The sequence below is a fragment of the Numida meleagris genome, chromosome Z (genome assembly GCF_002078875.1).
Source record: "Numida meleagris isolate 19003 breed g44 Domestic line chromosome Z, NumMel1.0, whole genome shotgun sequence".
Classification (NCBI taxonomy): domain Eukaryota; kingdom Metazoa; phylum Chordata; class Aves; order Galliformes; family Numididae; genus Numida; species Numida meleagris.
Window position 1 is genome coordinate 45,922,626 of NC_034438.1, and position 24,157 is coordinate 45,946,782.

Here is a 24,157-nt window from a genome sequence, read left to right on the forward strand (position 1 = left end):
CTTTAGCTAAAATTAAAGTACTTTGCTCAAACAATTTTCTGATGTATGAGTTTGCAAATAATCATTAATTTAATAACAATAATGCATGTTGTTATACAGAAAGAACAAGCATGCAGCGAAGCATAGTACACACAGCAGGCCATGACTGAATGCCTTACTTAAGTCAACAATGAAATCAAACAGGCTTACCCAGCTGATCCACGTAACAATTTACACATCCCTTGGGCATGATAATCCACTTGAAATCCAATTTAGACAGATTGTTGGATGAAGTATGTACCTGTGCTAAAGCCAGAGGTTAACCTTTAACTGTGTACAGATGACAGGAGTGGAGTACAGCTCAGGGTGAAGAGCCATGACATTGGGAATATGGGTAAAAAGGTAAATGAACATATACAGGCTGTTCCGATTCTCCTATTAGACTTAGTAGCTTAAAACACCAAAGTGGAGAAGTCATCCATTTGTACTAACTAGGAAATAAAAGTAGAAAAAAAAAGATAAAAAAAAAAAAGTAGAAAGGAAATAACCCTGCTCCATGACGTCCTCTTTGAGCTCCTCTTAACATGCAGTCCTCACAGGGGTATAATATGCAGCCTGCCTGGCTAGGTGAAGCTTAAATGAGCAATTCTTCTCCCGGCCCTAGTAGCCTATGTCTAAAATGACAGACTTTGTTATTTCATGAAAATCTACAGCAAGAAGGACAGCAGACCACTACTGTATGCACTTTTGGTTCTTACTGAGGACACCTCTTGCACACTGCTACTTCTGAAATTTGCATGGTAAGAAACCACAAATCTCTGGGCCCTCCACAGGATAGACCTGATGCATTTTTCTATTTCTCAGCAGAACCTCCTTGAACAGGTCTCTTGATCCTTCTTTAACCTTCTCTAAGCTGGCTCCTTCAAGTTGCAGTATCCTTCTCTTAGTTTTAGGCATTTCTGGGAACAAGAAGGAACACTGCTCAATATTTCTTGCTCACCATTTTTTGTTATAAGAGCATTAGTACAGTATTCTACCTTTGTGTCCATTTACATTTCCAGCTTGTTTCTTCCAACATTTTGCTATTGCTCCATAACAATAAAACCATCATAAACAAAGCAGATAAGCACATTACCATTAAAAGGAATTTATTCAACAGTTTGGACCACATTGAAAATGCTTGTCTAGCACAGATTAACTGGGGGACATATTAATGCCATATCAAAAAGTACACTTTTGCACAAAAGAATAGAAGTGCAAACAGTTATTATGAAATATATGAATAGGGTATAACCCTATTAGCTCAGCTCACCTCGCACTATTTTAGGGACATGAGGTGGCTATCCCGTACCGCAGGCCGCGCCCACTCGCACGGCACTGCCAGTAGCGGGCAGTCGCGCGTCTGCCAGCCCACTCAGCGCGGGTGCCCCCTCCTCCATTTCATGGCTGGGCGCGGCTCGGCGGAAGATGGCTCCCCGCCTCCCGAGGCTGGGGGCGGGCCGAGGTAGTGGCTTCGTGGCCGGGCGGTGCCAGACGCGAAGGCCGTCCGTGGCTGTGCAGGCTAAGAGGAGCGGCGGCCCAGCGCCTCACCATGACGGCGGCCATGAGACAGCGCTTCGACCGCTTCTTGCATGAGAAGAACTGCATGACCGCCGTGCTCGAGCGGATCGAGAGCAAGACCGGCGTCGACCGCACCTACATCGCCATCGGTGAGCAGAGGCCGTCCCGAAGCTGGGGCTGCAGCGGGGGCCTTGCGAGTGGCGGCGGCGGGCGGAGCGGCGTCCGTCGGCGTCCTCGGCCGCGCCCTGCCCGCTGTTCTCCCTTCTCCCCCGGCCTCGCCGCCCCTCCAGGGCCGAGCCATGTACCCCTTCAGCACCGCAGGTGAGGGCCGTGCCGCCCGGCGCCCCCCGCGACACCCCGCCCCAGTGACCGCTTTGTGTTCTCTCCCCGCAGCTGTCCTGGGGGCGGTGGCCGTGTACCTGGTGATCGGCTACGGCGCCTCGCTGCTCTGCAACATCATCGGCTTCGGCTACCCCGCCTACGTGTCGTGAGTGCCGGGATGGGGGACGCCGGGGCGGGGAGGGAAACGCGGCCGGGGAGGCGCCCCGTCACCGCGGGTATCGGCTGCGGGTGCCCGCGCCCCTCGTGGGAAACGCGACTGGAAAACGGCAGCGCTGCGCTGCTCTAGGTCGTGGCACGGTGCTGGAGGACCGCGCTCCTAAGCCCCGCTGCTGTCTGCCTGTTCTCCTCCCTGTTCACGTGAACAGGCGCCGATTCAGAGCCGGGAACGAGCTTTGGTCCCCCCGGTAGATGCCGCGTAACGAGCCGCAGCTGACAGTTGCGGGCTGTTGTCACAGCTGACAGCCGTGCTTCTGCGCCGTTTCGGGGTAGTATGTGCAGTGAGGATGGACCGATCGCTGGGTGACACTGGAAACCCAGCAGGAGGGAGTGCCGCGGCTGCGTCCGCTGAAACCAACGTGAGTATTTTTAGTAGTGCAGTCCCCGTTAAGCACAGGGTACCACTGTGGCGTCAGCGCATGTGCGGTGCAGAGCGCCTTCTGTCAGTGGGCACTGCGTGCAGGGAGAGTTGTTTCTACCTAGTGCGTAGACGATGTACTAGAGCACTTCAGAACTCCTCTTAGAAAACATCTTGCTTTCAAAGGACAGCTGAGGAAAACCTCCTTAGACCTTCTGTCTGTGAAAGTAGCTGGTGCCTCTCACTGGCCCTGTGATGTTACATTACTGGAACAAAATGGGTTTCCTTTTAGGTGAGATGTCAGCAGTGTGTGCTGCGAAGATCTCAGAAATGTACTAAATGAAACCTTATGTGTGGCTGACTGCGTTCACAAAATGGAAGTCCTTCCCTGCTATAGTGTGACACTGGAAACACAGCGCTTGCCTGTATCTGCCTGCCTGAGTACAGTCAGCAGCTCTTAAAAATGCATTATTTGGCCATTACCTTTGGGGTAGTGAAAACCACATTGCTTTTCCTTCCCCTGTTTATTGTATAGGTGGGAGGCTATCTTAGTGATAGGCTCCTACAAGTTTAAAACTGGCATGTACCTACCGTGTGCCTAGCTGAGTGAGGCTTTTCTGAGTACTGTCACTGGTAGGCACTAATTTTGGAGATTACTGGTGAAGAACAGCTCTAGGAGATTATTTTTATAAGGCAATTTATAGTTTTAAAAGTTTTTTTAAATTAAAATCTGAAAGTAAAAGTATGAGTAACAAGGCAGCAAAACCTGTAAGTAGTTGCGTAGGAATTACATTGGTGTACTGTCTTGTGCCTGACTTAGGCCTTTGTTAAATTTCTTTAATTCCTTTGCGGACACAGAGTTCTATCTTCTTTTTTTTTTTTTTTTGTTAGTTTGGTATTAGACTTTAAATCTGCCCATATGCAGCTGTGGTGAAACTGATAATAAAGCTCCTAGCACTGTGGAGGCAAGCAGCAGCAAATCAGATACGAATGATGGTGTATTTCCTTCCCTTTTTTTTTTTTTTCTTCCAGACCTTGAAAATTTTGAGTTTGTCTTTCTGTAGAATGTTTACCCCTCTGTCAGTAGGAAGGCAGTTTTCAGTGCATCTTAGTGTGAAAATTTACCTCTTCAGTGTTACTGGTGTGTTTTTTCGTTTGCTTGTTTGTTTGATTAATGGGTGCACTTGCCTTTGACTTTGCCTATAAAATGTAATTAAAATAAGTAAAAATAAATAAATGAACACCAAGCACATGAATACAATGCCTATTCTGGCTTTTCAAAGTCATCCTCAGTTAATGTTTTTGCGTATTTTATTAATGTGGAAACAGTTTTAGGAGTAAATTGTAATCTGGGATAATAATCCAATTTATGAACCACGTGCAGTATGCAGGGCTTCTCAGTGGTAGCCTGTGGAGAGATGCTAGCCCTTGCAGTAGCCTGCTGATGAGACAGGTGTCTTTCCCAAGCACAGAGCTGGTATTTTACATTTCCTTGTGTTCATTGCTCTGCCCACAGACAAGAATGCAGAGGAGACCTGGAGGTTGTGGGTCAGTCTGGGGGCAGCACACCAGGATATCTGTGCTGTCTCATGAGATGGTTTTCAGTATCCTGCCAAGCATGGACTGCCTGACTGCAAAAGAGCGATAATCCTGTTTGATGATTGCCCCTCTTCCACTATTTGGTCCCTGGCACCACAGTGCTGCACTCTGTATCTACTTTAGGATGTGTATCCTAACTCAGGGCCAAGCCACAAGAAGCTAAAGCTAAATTATGGAGTGATCACACTTTTTCTTTCCGCTGCTTTGATCCTGTACTCAGGGTGATGCTGACTCCCGACCCCTGTGCTTGTGGACCTAAAGCACAAAGCACCAGCTGGGGTGGTTTCTTTATTCCTTGCTTCTATTCTCCTTCGAAATTGCAACTCAAGAGCTGTGAAATGGTAATACTAAGTGAGATTTGCTTCATAACATTGGGCAGGAAACAGTTTTCAGCTGAAAACATGAACATGTTTTTTTGCTGTGGTGGTGAGTTAACTTTGGCTGGTCACCAGGTGCCTCCCACAGCACTTTCACTCTATGAGACAGGGAGAAAATAAGATGAAAAATTGTGGATTGAGCTGTGGACAGGGAGATGACCAATTACACTAATTGCCATCATGGAAAAAACAGGCTTGACATGGGGAAGATTAATTTGTTGCCAGTAAGTAACTGAGTAGGACAGTGAGAAATTTAAGAACAAAACAAACAAAAGGAAACCTAAAACCAGCTTGCCTCCAGTAACCCCTCCAACCCCTTCTTCCCAGGCTCAGCTTCATTCCTGATTCAGCTACCTAATCTTACCCCTCCAAATGGCCCAGTGATTTGGGGAACGGAGATTGCAGTCAGTCCCTGGTGCTTCATCTCTGGTGCTCCTTCCTCCTTGCTGCACCCTGCTCCAGTGTTGGGTCCTTCCCACGGGCCACAGGTCTTCCTAAACTGATCCTGTCTGGGTCCTCCCATTGTCAGTTCCCGCAAGACCTCCTGCTTTACTGTGGGCTGCAGCTCTGGCCCGGGCTGCTCCTGTGAGGGTGGCCATGGGCTGTGCGTCCTCCAGGCCTCATTGCTTCTGCGCAGTGGGCTCCTCCATGGCTACACAGGGAGATCTGCACCACATGGTGCCCATGAGCTGCAGGGGCACAGCCTGCTCCTCCATGGGCCTCTCCTGGGCTGCAGGGAGCTGCTGCTCTGCGCCTGGAGCTCCTCCTGCCCTTCTCCTGCACTGAATTGGGTGCCTGCAGGGCCATTTCTTTCCTGTTTCTCACCCCTCTCTCCCAGCTGCTGTTGTGCAGCAGTTTTCCCTCTCTTACATCTGCTCTTCCAGAGCACACCCAGTGTTGCCCATGGCTCAGCTCTGGCAGTGGTGCATCTGTCTCTTTGGAGCATGGGGCACTGCTGGGCTCTGCTCACAGAGGCCCCCCTGCAACTCCTCCGCTACCAAAACCTTGCTGCATAAACCATACAGGTGTTAAACCTGTGCCTCCTGGAAGAGGTAAGGCCATCATCAGAATGCATTACAGAGAGTATTAATTTGATGTTTACACAAGTATTTCAGCAATGAGTCCACGGGACTGAAAGGGAAGAAGATTACCTTTCTTTAGTTAATTTACTGTCTTGACTGTCTTGTGCTAGAGAGATCACTTCCTACTCTTTTGGCTGCTTAAAACAGCCATTGGGCTTCTAATGAGTGATATGCTAGTCATGTGCCAACTTTTTGTCAGGATTTTAGTTTGGGATTATCTTGATCACGGTAGTTACTAATCATCTCTCTGTTTCCCCAAAAGAAAGCATATTTTCTAAAATCAGGCCCAGAGATAGAAGCTCAGCTCACTGTTTGGTCTGCTCACTGAGCTGTGTCATGCCTTTGTGCAAGTCTACAGTGTATTCCTACATGAAGGAGTTTCTTCACTGGACATACGCAGTCTTCCCCAAAGCCCAGGCCTCCTAGGCCATGCCATCACTGAGGGTCCTCCCTCAAGGCTCTTAACATGGGCGGAATTAAGCAATCATTTTCCAAGCAGAGATTTATCTGGTTGTCCGCCAGAAAATCAAACAGTCTGAATTAAAATCAGTCATAAAATCTGGAGCTTTATTCCCTCAAATCCTGTGACGTGCTTTGTCGTAAGGTAATTATTTTTCAGTTGAAATCTAATTTTCATTTGCAGGCTTTTGTACATGCAGTAGACTAGCACTTGAAAGTCTACTGAAGAACTTTTTGTATGTTTAGTGAACTTCAGCTGCACAAGGTGATATTCAGACTGGTGGGTGAAAGAAGTGAGTGTTGGCAATGTCTAAGTAACATTGTCAACATTTCACTGCTTCTCTAAACTGTCCAGAGCTAGCCTGTGGTGGTGAGCTGCCTCAGAAAAATTGGAGTGCAAGCAAGAAGGAGCTGTGATGACTAAGAGATGTGTGCAAAGGATTTACTGAAATTTCAGAAGTGCTGTTGTGTTTAGTTTAATGATGGCTAAGATGAAAATAGCTCTGGGCAGTAAAATGTCTGAACTTATTGCTGGTGTCTTCAAGGAAGAAGAGCAATGTAGTACAATCATCCTCCTTTCTGCTTTGGCTGATTTTATGCTGTTACTTCTGTTTAGCTGTTTTTTCTATGTAAATGCTTCTTACAGTGTTTTGGAAACACAAAATAGTGTAGACATGGCAGAGAGGTGTAAACATGCAATTCAGTGTTAATTTAAGTATTGTCATGATCCTAAGCCTGTTTCCTCATTCCTTTGCATCTTCTGTACCACTGAAGTGGAATGGTGGTTTTTTTTTTTTAGTCAAAGATGCTTAGAAAATGTAAAATTGTTCATGTATTTTTTGAGAGCTAGGATAGCAAATTTGCTTCCTCTTAACAAATTTTAGAAGGATGCTCACTTTTTACTTAATGGAAAATTCTACATAATTGATTAACGTTTGCAGTCAGTGGTACGCTGTTGCTTCACAAAACTGATTTAAGGGAGCTGATGTATCTGATGAGATATTCAAAGCTCAGTGCTTCTGCTTCAGATAAGCAGAAATGAGTTTATTTTTAGCTGTTTCCTTTCTCAGCCCCCTTCTATGGAGCTTCGAACTCCAAAATGTAGATTTTAACCTTTTTTCACTTTTGTTCTGTCAAGTCAGTTCCTCTAAACATACTTAACTTTGTCTTTCAGATTTTAGAGTGCCAAGTTTAAAATAAAAATTGTGTATCTGTTGAATGGACAAGCAAAATGCATGCATTTCTAGAGATAGCAGGTGTTTACATGCAGGAATGATTCTAATACTACAAAATATGTAGGAAAATTATAATTTATCTTCTATATATTAAGTTTAGATTAAAAAGTAAAAGGCCTTTGTTCTACAGATGGGCTCACCATCTGAATTAAGCTAATTGGAAGGTTACTTGTAGTTTATAACTGAGGTAGATAGTATTTTAAGGGAATGCAGTTATGTTGGAGGTAGAAGCGAAGGCATTTTACCATTTTCTTAGTCTGTAGGCACTGCAGAAATGCACCTTGCATGCACTGTTCTCTCTAATGAAGTAATTTCCAGCAATTTTGTTGGTAGAGGAATGGTAGAGTTAAAAAGTGAAATTAAAAAATATGGACTATTGTTAGTTGCTTTCAGTGTTTTCCTGCTCCTTATGTTGTGGTCATTTATTCCAGTTGTGTTGTAAAAGTCTTTCCCCGCAGCCCTGAGGCTGGTGAGGAGAGCTGGCTGCACCTTGCCACCCCAGCAGGAGGAGAGCTCCTTGTCTTTGGGCATACGCTGAGCAAGATACCCAATTTTTGAAAAAGATTTTTTGAAAGAGATTTGGAAAAGAAATTACAAATTACATAGCTTAGGAACCTGCACTGTACTCACAAAGGAAATTAAAGGATTTGCACAGACCTGAACCCAGAAGCTTGCCATCTGGGTCTGAAATTTGAGTCCCTTTCCTGCTCTCTGATGAATCATTTTTTTAAAAATTACTTTCAGTAATTAAAACCATAGGAACTGCATAACTTGCTGTCTAATTAAAAAATTACTTGCACTGTTATGGACAACAATATTTTGCCATCTGAGACTGTTAACTGCTTCAAGAACCAAGACTGAAAACATTGCATCATTTTGTGCTTAATTGCACTTTTATATAATTTAAGGCCATATTGTAATTACTTTGCCAATATCACAGTAAACAGAACGGAAAATTGATATTAGAGCGGTAACAAAATTATGCTTGAAGTGAAGTCTCCACAGTGCAGCACATATTGAGAAGAAGATGCAGCTTTTATTCCTTCTGTATGGTTGTAAGCACATAGCAGAGGCCTGCTTCTGTGCGTAACAACAGCGTTTTTTGATCTCTGCACCTGTACCCTCCAGCTGTGGAGAGACGATCAAAGAATGTTTTTTTTCCTCAAACAAAATTGTCCATCACCAGTACAGAAGGTGCCAGTAGCATTGCACCTTTGACTGTCAGAAAGTGGCATCCTCTGTTGTAAACACAGCATGTCTGTACCATGCAGGTAGGGTTTGGCTTTTTGGTATGCTTCTTGGCTGCGCAGCTCTTGTCTTTCTTGTCACGTAACTTTGAGGAACGGCTACCTGAAAGACTCCTTTGATGCAAACTGAAATTGATCGGAGTCTAACTGCTAATGTGGACAAGTACAGCTGGTAGTGAAGCTAGTTAAGTTTATTCTGAGGCTGCATACACAGGTGAGCTCCACTGCAGCATGTGTGACTGCCCTTGCCTGTGCTAAGGATGACAGTGGAATGAATTCTTGCAGAGAAGGTATGTGGACAGCTTCCACAGGAGCTGGTACTGAGATCTGCTGGAGCTTCTTCTTTGCCCAGCCTGCATGCAGAACTACAGAAACTTGTTGTAGGCAACTTGCTTTAGCAGGGCTTGGACTAGAAGATCCCCTGAGGTTCCCTGCGACCCCTGCCATTTGGGTAATTCAGTGGAAGGCAATCCTTTTACCACTGCAACACATGAATCAAGAATCCAAACCAAAGAGTCAGTTTAATTTTAGTTACAGTTTTAAAACAACTAGCAGCAGTGCAGTGTTTGTCAGGCTAGATTAGGGCCCTGGTGTGTGTCAATCCCAGCCGGAAAGAACCTGTGGATGTGTAATGAGGGGAGATGGTTTTAACCTGAGTCAGAACTGGGGAACTGATCCATCCTGTGGCCCTACAGGTAGTTGTTCCAAAAGACAGCAGGACAAGGATAAACGAGAGTAATGAAATGACAGAACTGCTGCTTTTTTTTTTTTTTTTTTTTGAATTAGCCAAGATATATGCTCAGTTAATGTAATGTGTAGGGCTCTCCTCACAGGTAGGCGAGTGGCCTCTGCTCCATTCCTTGCCTCTCTTTCTGCTTCCATTAGAGAAATGAAGGTAGAGCGCTTTGTATTGCTGTTGTGTTTTGCCTCCACTTGGTGTTCCCTCCCAATGATACCTGTCTCTGCAAGGACAGCAAACCCTTATGACACTTCTTGGGTTTGTCTGCTGCCACCTTCTGGGTACAGAGGATTATGAGAGGGGAAGTGGTAGACTTGCGCTTAGACATCTGCTGCTGAGTATTTGGCAGGAAGACATTTTCAGTACCTGTGAGTGCTTTACTAGTGGAGACAAGGGAGGATGAGGAAGGGTTGGAGTTAGAAGGCCTGTAGCTGATGGATGAAAATGGAGATGATAAAATGATAAAACAGATACAAACGCACAGGTATCAGCTTCTCTGAAGCAGTGCCAGATGTCTCAGAGGCAGCCTGCCATGGTGAGTCTGAAGTGAGGATGGCAGGGAGGCACCAAACTTAAGAAGTCTGTGTTACAGGGAAGTGTTGATCCCACAGTTGTTTCTGGATAGTTAAAAGTAAATTGATATTAAATCCCTGCAAATGCTGTAAAGAGTTGAGATGGATTGTTAAGTGTAAGCTGTAGAAATACAGTGAATTACATATTTATTCTGCTGTTAAACAAAAACACATCAATCTTAGCTATGGGAGTCACAGATGTACCTGCCCGTTCACCAGTATAGCACTGATTAGAAACCTGAAGGATTTATGCATGGAATGGTTTATTTCTTCCCGAACTATGGCATGAACACTTGGCTTACTTTGCACTTGGCAATGCAGTGTGGTTATTAAATACACGTATTGATGGATACATGGTTTACTAAGCACTAAATTTCTTGCTTATACTTGAGGCTAATGCGTCTTTTGTCTTAAACTTGTAACTTGGTTCATACAACGTATAGGCACAACGTACGCATCGTAAATTGTGGAGTTTTCAGTGGTCACGTGACACTAGAGTAATAAATTTCAGCATTTCTTTCTTGATTTCTGGCTTACACATCTTACTAGCTGGACTCAGCTTGAGGGGAAAAAAACCCTGCTAATTTGGTAAAATGATAATATGTTGATTCTATGAGTAATGTATGTGTGAATAACTCCAACAACAATTTACTCTGCCAGATCTAATTCAGGAGTGACTAACAACTTCTTCCTGGAAAAGAGATGGTAGTTGTAAAAATTAGTCAGATGCTTTAAGTGAAGGAGCCCAACTTGGCAAATTTCAAACGTTGGACTTGATGTAGTTAAATGCTAGACTTGGTCCAGTTGGAGTGATTTTGTCAGTCAGTTAAAATTGACCCAAGGTCCTGAGGCTGCAGCTACACAGCTACTGTGAACCCAGGGCTGCAGGAGACAATGGCATCCTCAGCTCTTCCCCACGGGCATCACCTGTTAGTGGGGTTATCAGGTAACAAATATGGCTAAAAATGAAGCTTTTATAGTGTCTGTCTACACAGGTTGTAATGCTGGCTTATGGCGGGGCATATTCAGTGCTGGACAAATCCCTAGTTTTAAGTTGTGATGTTTACTGCTGGAAGCTGCTCATAGTGACTGCTGCTACCTCCTGTGTGCCCTAACTACTGTAAATAGTTGTGTAAGGTTGTATTTAAAGCCCTCCATAATTAGTGTAAAAGCATTATATAAAGTCCTTTGTGATGTCTAACTGTTCCACGTAACTAACACAGAATTTAGTGAAAGCAGTATTAGAAAAAACTTTCAGAAAAGTACCAAAATATCTTTTCTTTGTTTAAATTTGGAACCACAGGCTTTGAACATACCTTTCTGTATTAGGAGATTTTGGTGTTATATGCTGCTGAGATTTTTGTACACTTGCTCTTGCAGTGTGCAAATAATGATTACAGGAAGGCCGTCCTAAAGTTGGCTGTGCTGACAGTGTCTTGTGATCTGTATGTTTGCTCTGATTGCAAGATGAGTATCACACTGACTACTTCATGATCTAACATGAAGAAAAAAATAAATTCTTGAATGAGAAGTATTACATGCTTTTGAGAGTGTAAGTAGCAGAGGATGGAGATACTTGTTGGCAGGGACGTGTTCTACTGTGGATTTGCATTGGCACTCTCATCTGAAGGACTTATTTTTCATTCTGAAGCAGAATGCATATCAGATACTTGTGGGTTTTTTTTGTTTGTTTTTTTTTGCTAACAGGTCCAATTTTTGTTCTTACTTCTGAGCTGATAGAGCTGGTTGTTGTCACCTTTTTGGTGTGGCAGCTGTCTGTCCCCTGAGGTTGTCCTGTCAGAGAGGAAGGGGAAGTGTGCTGTTTCCTGCAGTGTTCAAGAAAACACCGCATGTGGACTTAATGCTGTGTGTCACCTGATGCAGCCAGACCAGTTTTTAGCTACTTGTAGTATTGCTGCATGTGACAATCTGACCATGACAGTGTCTGGTTCAGGTACTCCTTTATCACTGATGGATGGAATCCTTTTTCTCTAGATGTCTAAGCACCACCAGGAGGAAGACTGAAAAAGCTGTGAGGTCCCCAGTATATCTCATAAGCTGGAGTGAAAATAGCAGCATCAAATGGGAGCTTGACTGTTGGCCTGGCAAGGCCAGTGGGCTGCCTTTCTCTGCCAGATTGATGGTCCTGTGATTGCTATGCTTAAGGTTGTAGCCATTGTTCTTTATATTGACAGCATTCATTATAATTAGAGTGGCTTAAGATTATTATTGTGGGTTTTTTTAAATATTAATTCAGTGTCATGTCCTTGGGGGTAGTGTTTTCACATGTTTTTCTGTAATGCTGTCAGGGCTGGCTGTTCATAATTCTAAAAACTCACATTTTTTTCCTCAATATTTGAGGGTTCACAGCTTTACAGTTAAACTGAAATTTGCAGGATTGGCAGTGCTTCCTTTTTTGTGCTAGCGGAACTTACAGGTGAGATCAGGAATACTTTGCAACAAAGGCTGCCATTTCTTGAGATTTTCAGATGAGTGAATATGTCATAGGAGCAAATGCAGATGTTTCACAAATAGCCCTGCAAAGCTGAAATTCTCTAGAAATAATTAATACCTGGTGGAGAGGGAAAATTCATGTCTGACACTCCTGTTTGCTTGTTAATTGGAACCTTTCTTTAGGGTTTGTGTGAGGGCAATCAGTTTGCTCTTTGTGATTTAACTGGGCAAGATAACAGCTTAATCATCTGCAGCAGATGGTGAACATCCAAATGGAGCATACCCATTTTTGGAAGTCTTCCAAGATATCCATTCTCACAGGAGGGAGAAGAATCTAAAGCATACCATAGTAACACAGTGATATGTCATCTGCCCTTTGCCACGGAATTGGAGGTTCAGTTCATGAAAACTGATTTCCACAACTGCTAAGATGATTTTAGTGACGGTAGCAGAAGTTAAACAGTCTCTCCTTAAGTCAGTGGATGGCTTTAGGCAGTGACTGGAGAGCAGCAGAACTGAGAGCAGTTTTACTGCAGAGTCCTCCCATAAATACCAAGCAAGCGTGCTTCTTGTGGTAAAATAGCCTTCCTCAGTGTGCTGCTGGTGCAGAATTCCAGCATAACACGAAATATTCATGCACTGAAGTCCATCGGCAAGTTTTCCTTCACAGTGAGGAACTTTGCCCAAAGTTTCTGTGTCTCCTCCACCTGTCCCTTTGTTCATCACTCACCTTCCCTTCTACTTGCTTGTGCTTTTTCACACCTCAAAAGAGCCCACACAGAAGCCTTCTCCCTTAGCTATGCTGTTCTCCTGTACCGCCTTTACTGGTGGCAATGGGTTAACAGAGCTGCGGGCCAACCACCGTGGGCACCTGGCTGCGGCTCCCCAGTGCTGTGTTGTCGGAGGCAGCTGCAAGGACGCCTCCTGCTGTCCACCGGCAGGCAACGGTCCTTCTCGCTGTGCTGTGCTCAGCTACGGCCCCTGCTGTGCACGGGGTAGGACTGCTGCTCCAGCCGCAAACCGGTGGAAACAATGTATACAGTTAAGCGTCAAGCCTTCGTGTTGTAATTCAGTATGGTAGGTGTGCCAATGCTGTCTGCACGCAGTGGGCTTACCAGTGCGTTTGCTAAAACGCATGACGCACGTTGCGTGTCACATGGTTGCCTTTCTGTTTTCACTTACAGAACTAGGAGGTGACACACTCTGAAGGCTTTGCCCAGGAGGGTTACTCACAGACAGATGTCTCTCTGCAGCTTGTAAATCTACCTAAGTCACAAAATTTTATTTACTATGAAAAAGAATGAAAATTTTGTGCCTTTGACACATCCTGCAGTTGTTGTAGTGTTGTTTCTTTCAGCTTCCTACTTTAAAACAGTGAATACTCAAATTGTGTTTTCTCCTGACAGCTGGAGAACAAAAAGCCAGTTAGCTTTAAGCAGGAAGCTCCAGACTTTACTGAGGCTTCTGTTCCTAATTCAGGAACTCGCATCACAATTTGTGAGTTCTGCAGGAGCAGCTTTCCAGAGCAGAACAGCTGGGGATGCAGCTGTGGTCCTTACAGGTTACCTTACACTGCTTGTAGGCTGCCAAGGGCTCACTTATAATCACGTCTTGCAGTCTGACTTATGCACTTAATGAATAAAAATATTTGAGATTCACTTCACAATTCTGAATGAAGTTTAAAATTTTAAACTAGATATACTGTTTGCAGTGGCAGGTACTGATCCATTCTGTTCATCCCAGTGAGAAGGGCAAAGCATCATTTAAAATACTGTTTATTAGAGCTAGCACTGCAAGGAAATAGGGCGCAGTACAGCCTCACAGCATCCCTGTGGATGCTGGAGCCCTGAGCTGCAACACTGAACATACACATGCCGCACTCGGTGCAGACCCCATCCTTGGACAGGTTGACCTCATTTTGGATATAGGTGAGGCAGGTGCATGGTGTCATTGCTGCCTGCAGGCTCCTATGTTATCTTTAGCTGGGGAAGTTTATCCTGCACCCAGGGAATGTGTGGAACAGAGGGTTGGGTATGCTGAGGTTGGCTGTTACAGGGGTCACGAACTCCTCCACATACAGTGGTCTTCTGGTCAAGATTGCCACAGTGCATTCAGAACTGGTCCTCTTCTCCATGTCCTTCACACTAGTAGATGATGATGTGTATGTATTTAATTTGCTTTCTTTTGTAATCACGTAACTAGAAGTAGCTTTTTGAAGCTACTTTTCTTTTTAAAGTCATGAGTGTAGTAAAAAGCTTTGCTATCCAGAGATCTTTGGCACACTGAGGATGGGTATGTATGGCAAAATTAGGTGATGACAGTGCCTTCTAGTGGGATACAAACCCTATGGAACAAAAGCATTAAAAAAAAAAAAATTGGCTTACACCTTTTGATGACTGGTGACAGCTCAAGGGGATTGCAATCTCTATCCAGAAACATGCTACTCCCTGGCTGCTAACCCTTAAATGAGGGTGAGGAGGGGTGGATCCAGGCTCCACCCCTTCCAATCACACAGGTGCATTGCTTGCACCTGAACTCCTGGGTTAGCCGTGCCTTCCCACCTGGTGCTCAACCACTGGTTCAGGCTGCGACCTGGCAATTCCACTGTAGGGTAACATTTTAGTTTTTTTTCTGTAGAGCATTATTATTAAATGATGAGAATTCACATGTAACAATAGAACAGAGATGTAAAAATGTCACCACTACAGATGCTGTTGATTTACTTACTCATTTTGTTTTCCTTACAGAATCAAGGCCATTGAAAGTCCCAATAAAGATGACGATACACAGTGGCTGACTTACTGGGTTGTGTACGGTGTTTTCAGCATAGCAGAATTCTTCTCTGATATCTTTCTGTCCTGGTTCCCTTTCTACTACATGCTGAAGGTATTTCGGTTTATGTACCACCACCCCTCCTAAAATGAGACCTTCAGCCTAACTACTTCAATGTCTTAAAAAATGAATAGATGTCAGCAGACTCCCTCAGAATCGCTCCTGGGTCACATTTGATTTTTAAATGTTGGTTATACTTAAAAGATATTTTTATATTAATTTTCCCATAGGAAATCAAAAACATGGAAGGAGCGGAAGGAGAAAAATGCTTGGCTAGGCACAGTGGTACTCTGAAAGGATGCAGAAACTGAACTATTTTTAGGAAATGCTTTTGGGTATACGGTATACTGGAAACCTCACAAATAAATAAGAAACTATTTATGTTATTCAGATGAGTTTCAGATGCTGTAGTGCTTGCACTGAAAGCACTGTCTTTACACTGCTGTGAAAACTGGAAAACGTCTGAAATACAAATTATACAAATAATTCCTATTTGCCAGCATTACTGAACAGTGGCATTACTATTTCAAAGCGGATCTCTTAAGTTGCTTATAGTTAACTTCTATACATCCTTTCAGAGCTCAGGCAAATTTAGTTGTGGCACTTCCTGTACCTCAGATGTTTTGACATAGCCGTCTTTGTAGTGTGTATGACACGGAGCTGAGGCCATACAAAGGTGCTTCAATGGTGAAGAGGCATGTAGTAGTTGTAATAGTGGTGGTTGTTTTTTTGGTCAGGTTTGTTGGTTTTTCCTTTTTTTTTTTCTTCCTCAGAGAGCAAATTGTAGTACAAAAGCTGTGTATAAACTGTGCAGTCCAAAAGAATTGCCTTGTGTTGTGCAGTGCATATCTGTATCTTTTCATCATATCCCTTTACCATGGGGATGCATGTAAACCCAGTCTTTCCCCTCCGACATGTCTAAGTGAGGAAGTAGAGGGATATATCTTGGCCTGATCTAAGCGATGGAAGAACATAAACCTTCAGTTGTGCCATGTAAGTCAGAAGTAGCTATAGAGGCTAATGTTTTGCATCATCAGCTTCTGTGCTACTTCTGTACCTTATGATAAAAGAAAAATAGTATAAGCAGTCTTGGTACACTTTTTACCAGTTCAGTTTTACTGCTACAGACCACCACCTTTATTGTATCAGTATGCATGAAATTACTAGAATATAAAGATTTACTCTATGAAACTACCAATATTCATACTTACAGACTGTGACCATACAAAATGAAGGAGATGATGTATAGTTTTAAAGAAATACAGTGAAGTCTGTGGGCAGAGTTAGGAAGGCACATTTCCCCTTCGTTTCCTACTTGTCTCTTCTACTGACGCAGATGCTCTTGCTCTCTGTAGTGTGGATTTCTGCTCTGGTGCATGGCTCCAAGTCCCTCTAATGGAGCAGAGTTCCTCTATCACCGAATCATCCGGCCTTTCTTCCTGAAGCATGAGGCTCAGCTGGACAATGTTGTCAAAGACCTGAAAGACAAGGCTGCAGAGACTGCAGATACCATTGCTAAAGAAGGTGAGTAAATGACCGTTCACTGATGACATCATGTAGTAAGAACTGTCCTTTGCAGCTCTAGTCTAAAAGTTAATATTCACCATTTCTGGGTTAAAAAAAACCTATAAGATTATTCTGTAAGCTTTAATGAAGAAAATAATTTGGATGAAGCTATCAGGAAAAGAGGACTGCAGTGAATTGTGCCTTCTAGGCTTAGAGTTACGCTAGAATAAGCACAAGCTGTATGAATGCAAGAAACAACTGATTAGATGGTGTGTCTTCCCCATATACATAACATTATCAACACTCCCTGTCTAGGCAGGTGTCTAAACATCCTCACAAGGTATCTTGCATGGACAGAATCGTTGTTTCAATGTATTCTTGCATCTTCTGAAATACTACCATCTCCAGTACGTGGTACTGAAGAATAGCTGCTAATTGTCCAGTAAATAAATCCTTAAACTGTAGCAAATGGCAACACTTGAAATGAAGGTTTCCTGTCTGTAAGATTTTTCCTTCATTTTGAAATCAAAGACTTCTGAGCCAACTCTTAAAGAAATTACTGAGATTTTTATTTGGTTGAATAACCTAATTTTGTCATAGCCTGGAGCTGTGTAATTTTTGCTTTCATTGCCTTGCATTGAAAACTGGACATTTGAAAATGTCTGACGGTAATTTTACTAATAAGAGAAGAAAATTAAGTAGCTGAAGAAAAAAATTAAATTTCATTTGAAATAGATTTTATCTGTTAGATACCTCAAAGCACATGAAATGTCCATTTCCCCAAACAATACATGCAGTTTGATTTCTTTTTATCCACTTGTTTTCTTGCCATTATTTAAATGGTCTGCCTTTCTCAACTACACCTGGAGATTTCTGCTGCTTGAGCCTTCCTGAATTATTGTTTGGCAGGTATCTTAAATAATAATGATCTTCCATATTGCTTTTTTCTTATTCTCACTTATTCCTGTTAGTTTGTTCTCCGGTCTATCACTTATTCTTTAGGTAAACACCTGAAGGGAGGGTGCAAAAAGAACTGAGCTAGACTCTTTTTAGTAATGCCCAGTGCCAGAACAAGAGGCATTGAGCACAAACTGTAACTCAGGTTCTCTCTGAAACCAGGAAGCACTGCTGTGCTGTGCAGGTGATGGAGCACTGGCACAGGTTCCAGAGGTCTTGGAATCCTCCTTGGAGATCTCCCAAAGCCAAATGAATGTGGTCCTGGGCACCCTGCTCTGGGTATCCCTGCTGGAGCAGGGGCTGGGCCGGATGGTCCCAGAGGACCCAGCCAGCCTCAGCCATTCTGTGATTCTGTTATTGCATGATTCTTTCCTGTTTTAACATAGAAAGATTTCCACACTCATGTCTTCTTTAAGAAGTAATGCACACTAACATATATTCTATCATTATTCCATCCCCATTTCATCAGTTTTATTGTTGTCTTGCTGTAAGCCTGCATGTCCTAAGGACCATCAGCAGCCCTTATTTTCTCAGTAAAATAATTGTAATTGGCTTGGTGCTGTTTATTATGCTGCTCCTGAGATCTGGTTTAATTTTCGAATAAAATACAGTTTTTGTAGTTTCATCACTATGTTTGTGTATATACAAAAACTATTATTTTATGTGAGATGTCTTTTATGTTATAACAGGAAAATAATTTATCTGCGCAGCTCATGAACACTGAGTAAGCTGCTTAGCATGTAGGGCACTGCTAAGATTACACTTTTATTTTTCTGCAGCCAAGAAAGCAACAGTGAACTTGCTGGGTGAAGAGAAGAAGAGCACTTAAAACTTTTAACTGGATAAAGCTTCCCAACCACCTCTGTTATGAAGCTTGATGTTATGGGGATCTGTGGTATAATTTTAATAATGTTGCCTTGAAAATGTTTTGATATATTAAAGGAACGTGCTATAAGTTTGCTTACTAGTTTGCTGTTGTCTGTATAGAATTCATGCATTTTTATTTAAAAGCAGTGCAGTGGGCAGCATCTGAAACTTAATGAAAATATTTTATTCATCTTCATGAAAAAGTCTTAGAGTAATCACCTTCTTCAGTAACATAAATAAAAAGTATATATCCCAGAGGCTCTGCACATTAGCTGTCTCTTTGTGCATGTAATTACTCTTAACATTCACTGTGTTGCATCTGGTAACTTTACATTATTCAACAAGGAAAATACTCATCTGAACAGATTTTCTGGAATATACAGGGAATTACTGAGAGAGCTGGCATAGCAAATTTATTCCTTGCTAGTAAAGTTATGAGTAATGACAGGCATCTCATGATAGAAACTATTTACTGTTGCATGTTTCATTGCAATACAATATTTAGTACAGTGTGCATTTTTTTAAATGTATAGATACTAAACATGAGAACAGTAGCTTTATTGAAGTGATCAAGCTTATATTATTTGCCAAATATGGATACATTAAGTTGCAGAAGATGAGCACAAGCTGACTGAAGATGGCATCTGCTTGCTTTCTCTTTTTAAATAAAGTTGTCATCTGAAATTGTAAATGGAGTGCCCCATAATATCACACTCAAAAGCACAAGCCACCTCTCATAAGGAGTGCCACCATTACAAACACTCGTTTCTAAAGTCCTCTTTGAAGTTTGTAACGTCTTAGGTGTTAGTCCCCAGAACTGCATTGTTAATGGGTCAGCCTGCAACCTCCCCAGGCTTTCTGTGCACGTTAACATCTGCAGTCTGTTCTGACTGTCCAAGAAGACTTTGTGTGAGCAGTGAAAATTCTAGAATAGAGATGCATTTATACAGACTTCTTGATGTATTCATCAGTCGGTAAGAATGGAGCTAAAATAAAGAGAATAAATGCTTTTTCACAGTTTATGGCCTTTTTTTTTTTTTTTTTTTTTGTAGATCTGAAGCTGTACTTAGTATCTCACATTACAGTGTTTTCAAGAAATTCAGTATGAATTACTGAAGCTTCTCTGTTCTCATATCCACACTGGTATGTCTTCAGAGCATACAGTAGTGCTATGGCAGTTCATAACTCACAAAACACAGAGAAGATGGAAGGTAAGTTTGAACTTCTGATGTGATAAGATGTGGTCTCTGGTCCCCAACCTTTAAATGAAATAGTAAATCTTAAAACAGACTTCTGAAGATCCTGGCATTTTCTCTAAGTTGGTATAGAAACATTCACTCATTTTTCAGGCAGAAGAAGCATAAAAGAATGAAGCATACAGTTCGTCAGCAGATTTAAGTTTAAATTTGAGAAATGCCTATTATAAAAATAGATATAATAGTATCTTAAGAGTATGCAATTAAAACATCAAGCTGTAAAACAGCCCTTACAGCTGTCAGAGCAAGGTGAATAGGGAAGCATGAGATAATCTATGCATCACTTTCTGTAGGACAGCATACAGTTTGTCACTGGTTGGAAAAAAAGTATCACAGCTAATGATTTACTGACAGCTTTTATTATGAGTGAATATGTGCAGTAGAGAGGAAAGGGTAAAGCAACAAAGTCTGGAGTGACCTACAAATTTAGGGGTTTAATTTCTTGTCCTGTTTTTCAGTCTTTATCCTGCTTAACTTTTTTGTAAGCCATATTAAATTCTAATACTGTGTTTTAAACACTGTTACAGAATCACAAAATGGTTGATGTTGGAAGGGACTACTTGGGATTATCTAGCCCAACCTCTCTGCTTCAAGCAGGGTTTACCTAGAGCACATTGCCCAGGATCACATCCAGGTGGGTTTTGGTATCTCCAGTGAAGGAAGACTTCACAACCTCTTTGGGCAGCTTGTTCCAGTGCTCTGTTAAGCTCTCAGTAAATAAGCTTTTCCTTCCCTCTTGTGCAGATGGAACTTCTTATGTTCCAGTTTGTGCCCACTGCCTCTTGTTTGGTACCACAGAAAACAGCCTGGTCCCATCCTGGTGATACCCTCTCTTAATATATACGTACACATTAATAAGATCTCCTCCCAGTTTTCTCCAACTGAGCAGTCCCAGGTCTCAGCCTTTCCTCATAAGGGAGATGCTCCAGGCTCGCAGCCATCTCTGTAGTCCTCCACTGGATTTCTCTAGAAATTCCCTGTCTGTTGAACTGAAGAGCCCAGAACTGGACACAGCACTCCAGATGTGGCCTCACCAGGGCAGAGCAGAGCGGGAGGATCACTTCCCTCGATCTGCTGGCCGTGCTCTCTTTAATGTACCCCTGGACACCATTGGTCTTCTTGGCCACAAGGGCACACTGCTGGCTCATGGCCAACCTGTTGACCACCAGGACACCCAGGTCCTTCTCTGCAGAGCTCCTTTCTAGCAGGTCAGCCTCTGATTTGTACTAATACATGTAGTTATTCCTTCCCAGGTGCAGGACTCTACACTTGCTCTTATTGAACCTCATTAGGTTCCTCTCTGCCCAACTCTTAAGTCTGTTTAAGTCTCACTGAATGGCAGCACAGCCTCCTGGTGCGTCAGCCACTCCCCCAGCTTTGTATTATCAGGAAACTTGCTGAGGGTGGACTCTATCCCTTCATCCAGCTTATTGATATTGAACGAGACTGGAAACAGTACTGACCCCTGGGGAACTATAGGCCTCTAACTAGACACTGCACATCTGATTACAACACTGTAAGCCCTGCTGTTCAGCCAGCCTTTTAATCCACCTGACTGTCCACTCATCTAACCCACATTTTCTGATCTTACTTGTGAGGATGTCATGGGAGACAGTGTTGAAAGCCTTGCTGAACTCCAGGTGGAGAACATGCACTGCTCTCCACACATCTAAGCATCCAGTCATTCTGTCGTAGAAGGTTACGATGTTGGTTAAGCTTGATTTCCCTTTGGTGAATCCATGCTGATTACTCCAATCACTGTCTTGTCCTCTATATGCTTAGAGACGGCCTTCAAGATAAACTGTTCAATTATTTTTCTTGAGATGGAAGTGAGGCTGGCAGGCCTGAAGTTTTCTGAGTCCTCCTGCCCGGTCAACTGCAGGTATAGCAGTTGCGGCCAGTGCAGTGAGTGTAGTGAGTTTCACCTTTTGAAATAATTTTAAATAAAGATACTTAAAATTTTGATTTAGGTTACAAATTACTTGTCTGAGACCAACAAGGAACTTGCGCTGTACTGATTCAAACAACTCAAGCAGAAAACATTGCAAGAAGGGGAGCTAGGAGAAGGACAGATCAAGCCTTGCAGAGGCAGAGTGGTGACCTGCTTTTCTCTGCTTCCTCTTACGGACAGCACATTTCCTCTTACGGCTGAAAAACATCAGATTGATAAACTCTACACACTAAAAACCACTGGTTTTAGCAAGTCATTGAAGAAAGTGAATAATCACCAGAGACCCTTGCTGAAGACTCCTGGATCTTCTAGAACCAATAACCACACAGACACAAGGGCGTTGACAACCCAGGGGCAGTCTTGGAACAACTGTACTATACAAAAGTGGGCATGCACATTTACCTTTGTTGACTCACCACCCAAAGATCAATACCCCCAGCTCAAGACAACACCAGATCTAAGGAATGGTGAAATACTTTCTTTCTCTCTCTTTTCTTCTCTTTCTTCTCGATCTTCTTTTCCTGATTTTTCTATAATAGCCATTGCCTAAACTTGCCTTAGAGTACTTCATAAGAAAAAAACACTCAGGCCAAGTACCCTATCCATAATGCTTACTAATTGCTGTTAGAAAATTACCTAATTTTGCCTCAAAGTTGATTAACTGTTGTTAGAAAGCTCAATAAACTATTGTATTGTTCCTCTGAGTCATTGTCTGACTGTTGCAGGGAGTGCCCTATTCAGGAGATTCCAAGACTGACCTTCCTTACAAGCTGTAATGGTTTTAAGAGTTTTGTTATCGGTATCCCATATCATAACATCATGTAAAGCACTGGGAGTTAAAGAGTTAATGCTCCAGTTCTGTGGACTGCCAGTTTTCCAGGTACCTGGTTCTCAGAAGAAAAGAACAACTACATATCCTAGAGGACTTTGCGTTTCCATTTTCCATTCAGAGGGAAAGATAAAACTGTTCACAAGTCACGAGACTGCCCCTTTTTTTGCTGCTCGTCTTGGCAACGTGTGCTCCTTAGCAGTCTCGCCTTCAGCATTAGAGTAAGGCCTTCAGTTTTGGACACTCTCTTTTATTTATTACCCTCAGTTCCAACTATATTGTATTATATTGTGTTATCTTGCATTCCGACATCATATTCAGTTAATTAACTTTCCTCCTCACATCACTGCTGCTGTTTCGTTTTTAGGCCCATCTCCCTACTCTTTCCCCTTTTCCCGGGGTGTGGGTCCATGGGTCCCTCTGCCCCATTAGTCATGGTACTGGGCCAAACCAGCCCATAAACCATTGACAGCCCCCAACCCCCCGCCCCCCCTTTTTTTTTTTTTCCCCCTCCTCGGGCCAGTGGGCCTGCTGTCCCTCTGTCACAGAGGCAGACAGATCTAGAGATAACTCCATGACACAAGCTGAGTGGGATGAGGCGGTACAACATAAATAATTTCTCTAAAAAGCTGAGAAATCTGAGACTTTTCAACATTAAGCAAAGCAGTTTTAGATTCAAGCCTTCCTTCTCAATTCCTCAAACTAGTCAAGATGTCTTCCACTGTCACTTCATTGTCATCTTGCATTCTTGCTTCCCTCTTAGTATTTCTACTCCACAGAGCAGCAGTAACTAATAACAACCTCTGACCACCTCGCTATTTCCCGTAACAAAACCTTCAGCTGCGTCCAGCAATGCCCATGCTGTTGTTTCCGCCACATGGCATTTCATCAAATCAGAGAGCAACTCCCTCAATATAGAATGGCTTAGGTTGGAATGGACCTCAAAGATCATCTAGTTCCAACCCCCTGTACTGGGCAGGTTTGCCACATCTATGTGTGTTATCAAAGAGGGATAATCCAGAGGTCATTTGTGTAAGAAGTTGTATCAACAGAAAAAAAATGAAGATGTTCGTACACAGCCATGCTCAATTACAGCCTCAGAGCATAGGATTTCCTTTCCAAAGTCATTCTGCTACAGACAGTCTGTATACTGTTAATCCAGCAGTCAAGGAGTTGGCATGTGAAGTCCATCGGGGCATCTTCTGGATTTGACACAGCTGCAGTGAGAGTTAAGAATGCACCCTCCTCCATTCAACACTGTAACAGAACTACACTTAAAATGTGTTACAGAAAGGAAACACAACTGACTGAACCTCTTGTAAGTTGCGAGCTGCCATGCAGTTTGCTATAGATACCCATCAACACCAACTTAAGAAAAACAGTAACCTACCATCTCTTAAAGCATTTGAGTAGAACAAAAAAATAAAAAATATAAAAAACTCAAAATACAAGCACGAGTAACTTGAGCAAAGATATCAAGTAAGAATTTAACCAAGTTTCATTACTTTAGACTAGTCATGTGTAGATGAATTTTGAATACTGCTTATCCATAAAATACGGAAAAAAAAAAAGTGATGCCATACAACAGCATACCTGGCAGATAGATGAAAACAGAATACTGCAACATGAAAATTCTATCAGAATAATCTGATAACTTGCTCCTAGCACTCAGCTATGAAATAGTGAAATGACTGTTCTCAAATATTAAGAATTAGAAAAGCCCATGAAGGATTTTTTTTT

General features: G+C 42.7%; 1 protein-coding gene across 6 annotated transcripts; it reads left to right on the forward strand.

Moving 5' to 3' along the window:
• REEP5 (receptor accessory protein 5) lies at positions 1,412-22,292 on the forward strand. 6 transcript variants are annotated; one of them, XR_002433447.1, is made up of 7 exons: positions 1,412-1,688; positions 1,933-2,026; positions 14,967-15,105; positions 16,407-16,575; positions 19,434-19,592; positions 20,165-20,271; positions 21,769-22,292. XR_002433447.1 is itself a non-coding variant. In XM_021381007.1 (5 exons), the coding sequence occupies exons 1-5, from the start codon at positions 1,571-1,573 to the stop codon at positions 21,819-21,821; spliced, it is 573 nt and encodes a 190-aa protein (XP_021236682.1). In that variant the 5' UTR covers positions 1,413-1,570; the 3' UTR covers positions 21,822-22,292. The 6 variants fall into 6 exon arrangements, 3 of the variants coding, with proteins under 3 accessions (XP_021236682.1, XP_021236684.1, XP_021236683.1); XR_002433446.1 differs by lacking the exon at positions 21,769-22,292 and adding an exon at positions 21,608-21,744; XR_002433448.1 differs by lacking the exon at positions 21,769-22,292 and adding an exon at positions 20,382-21,602.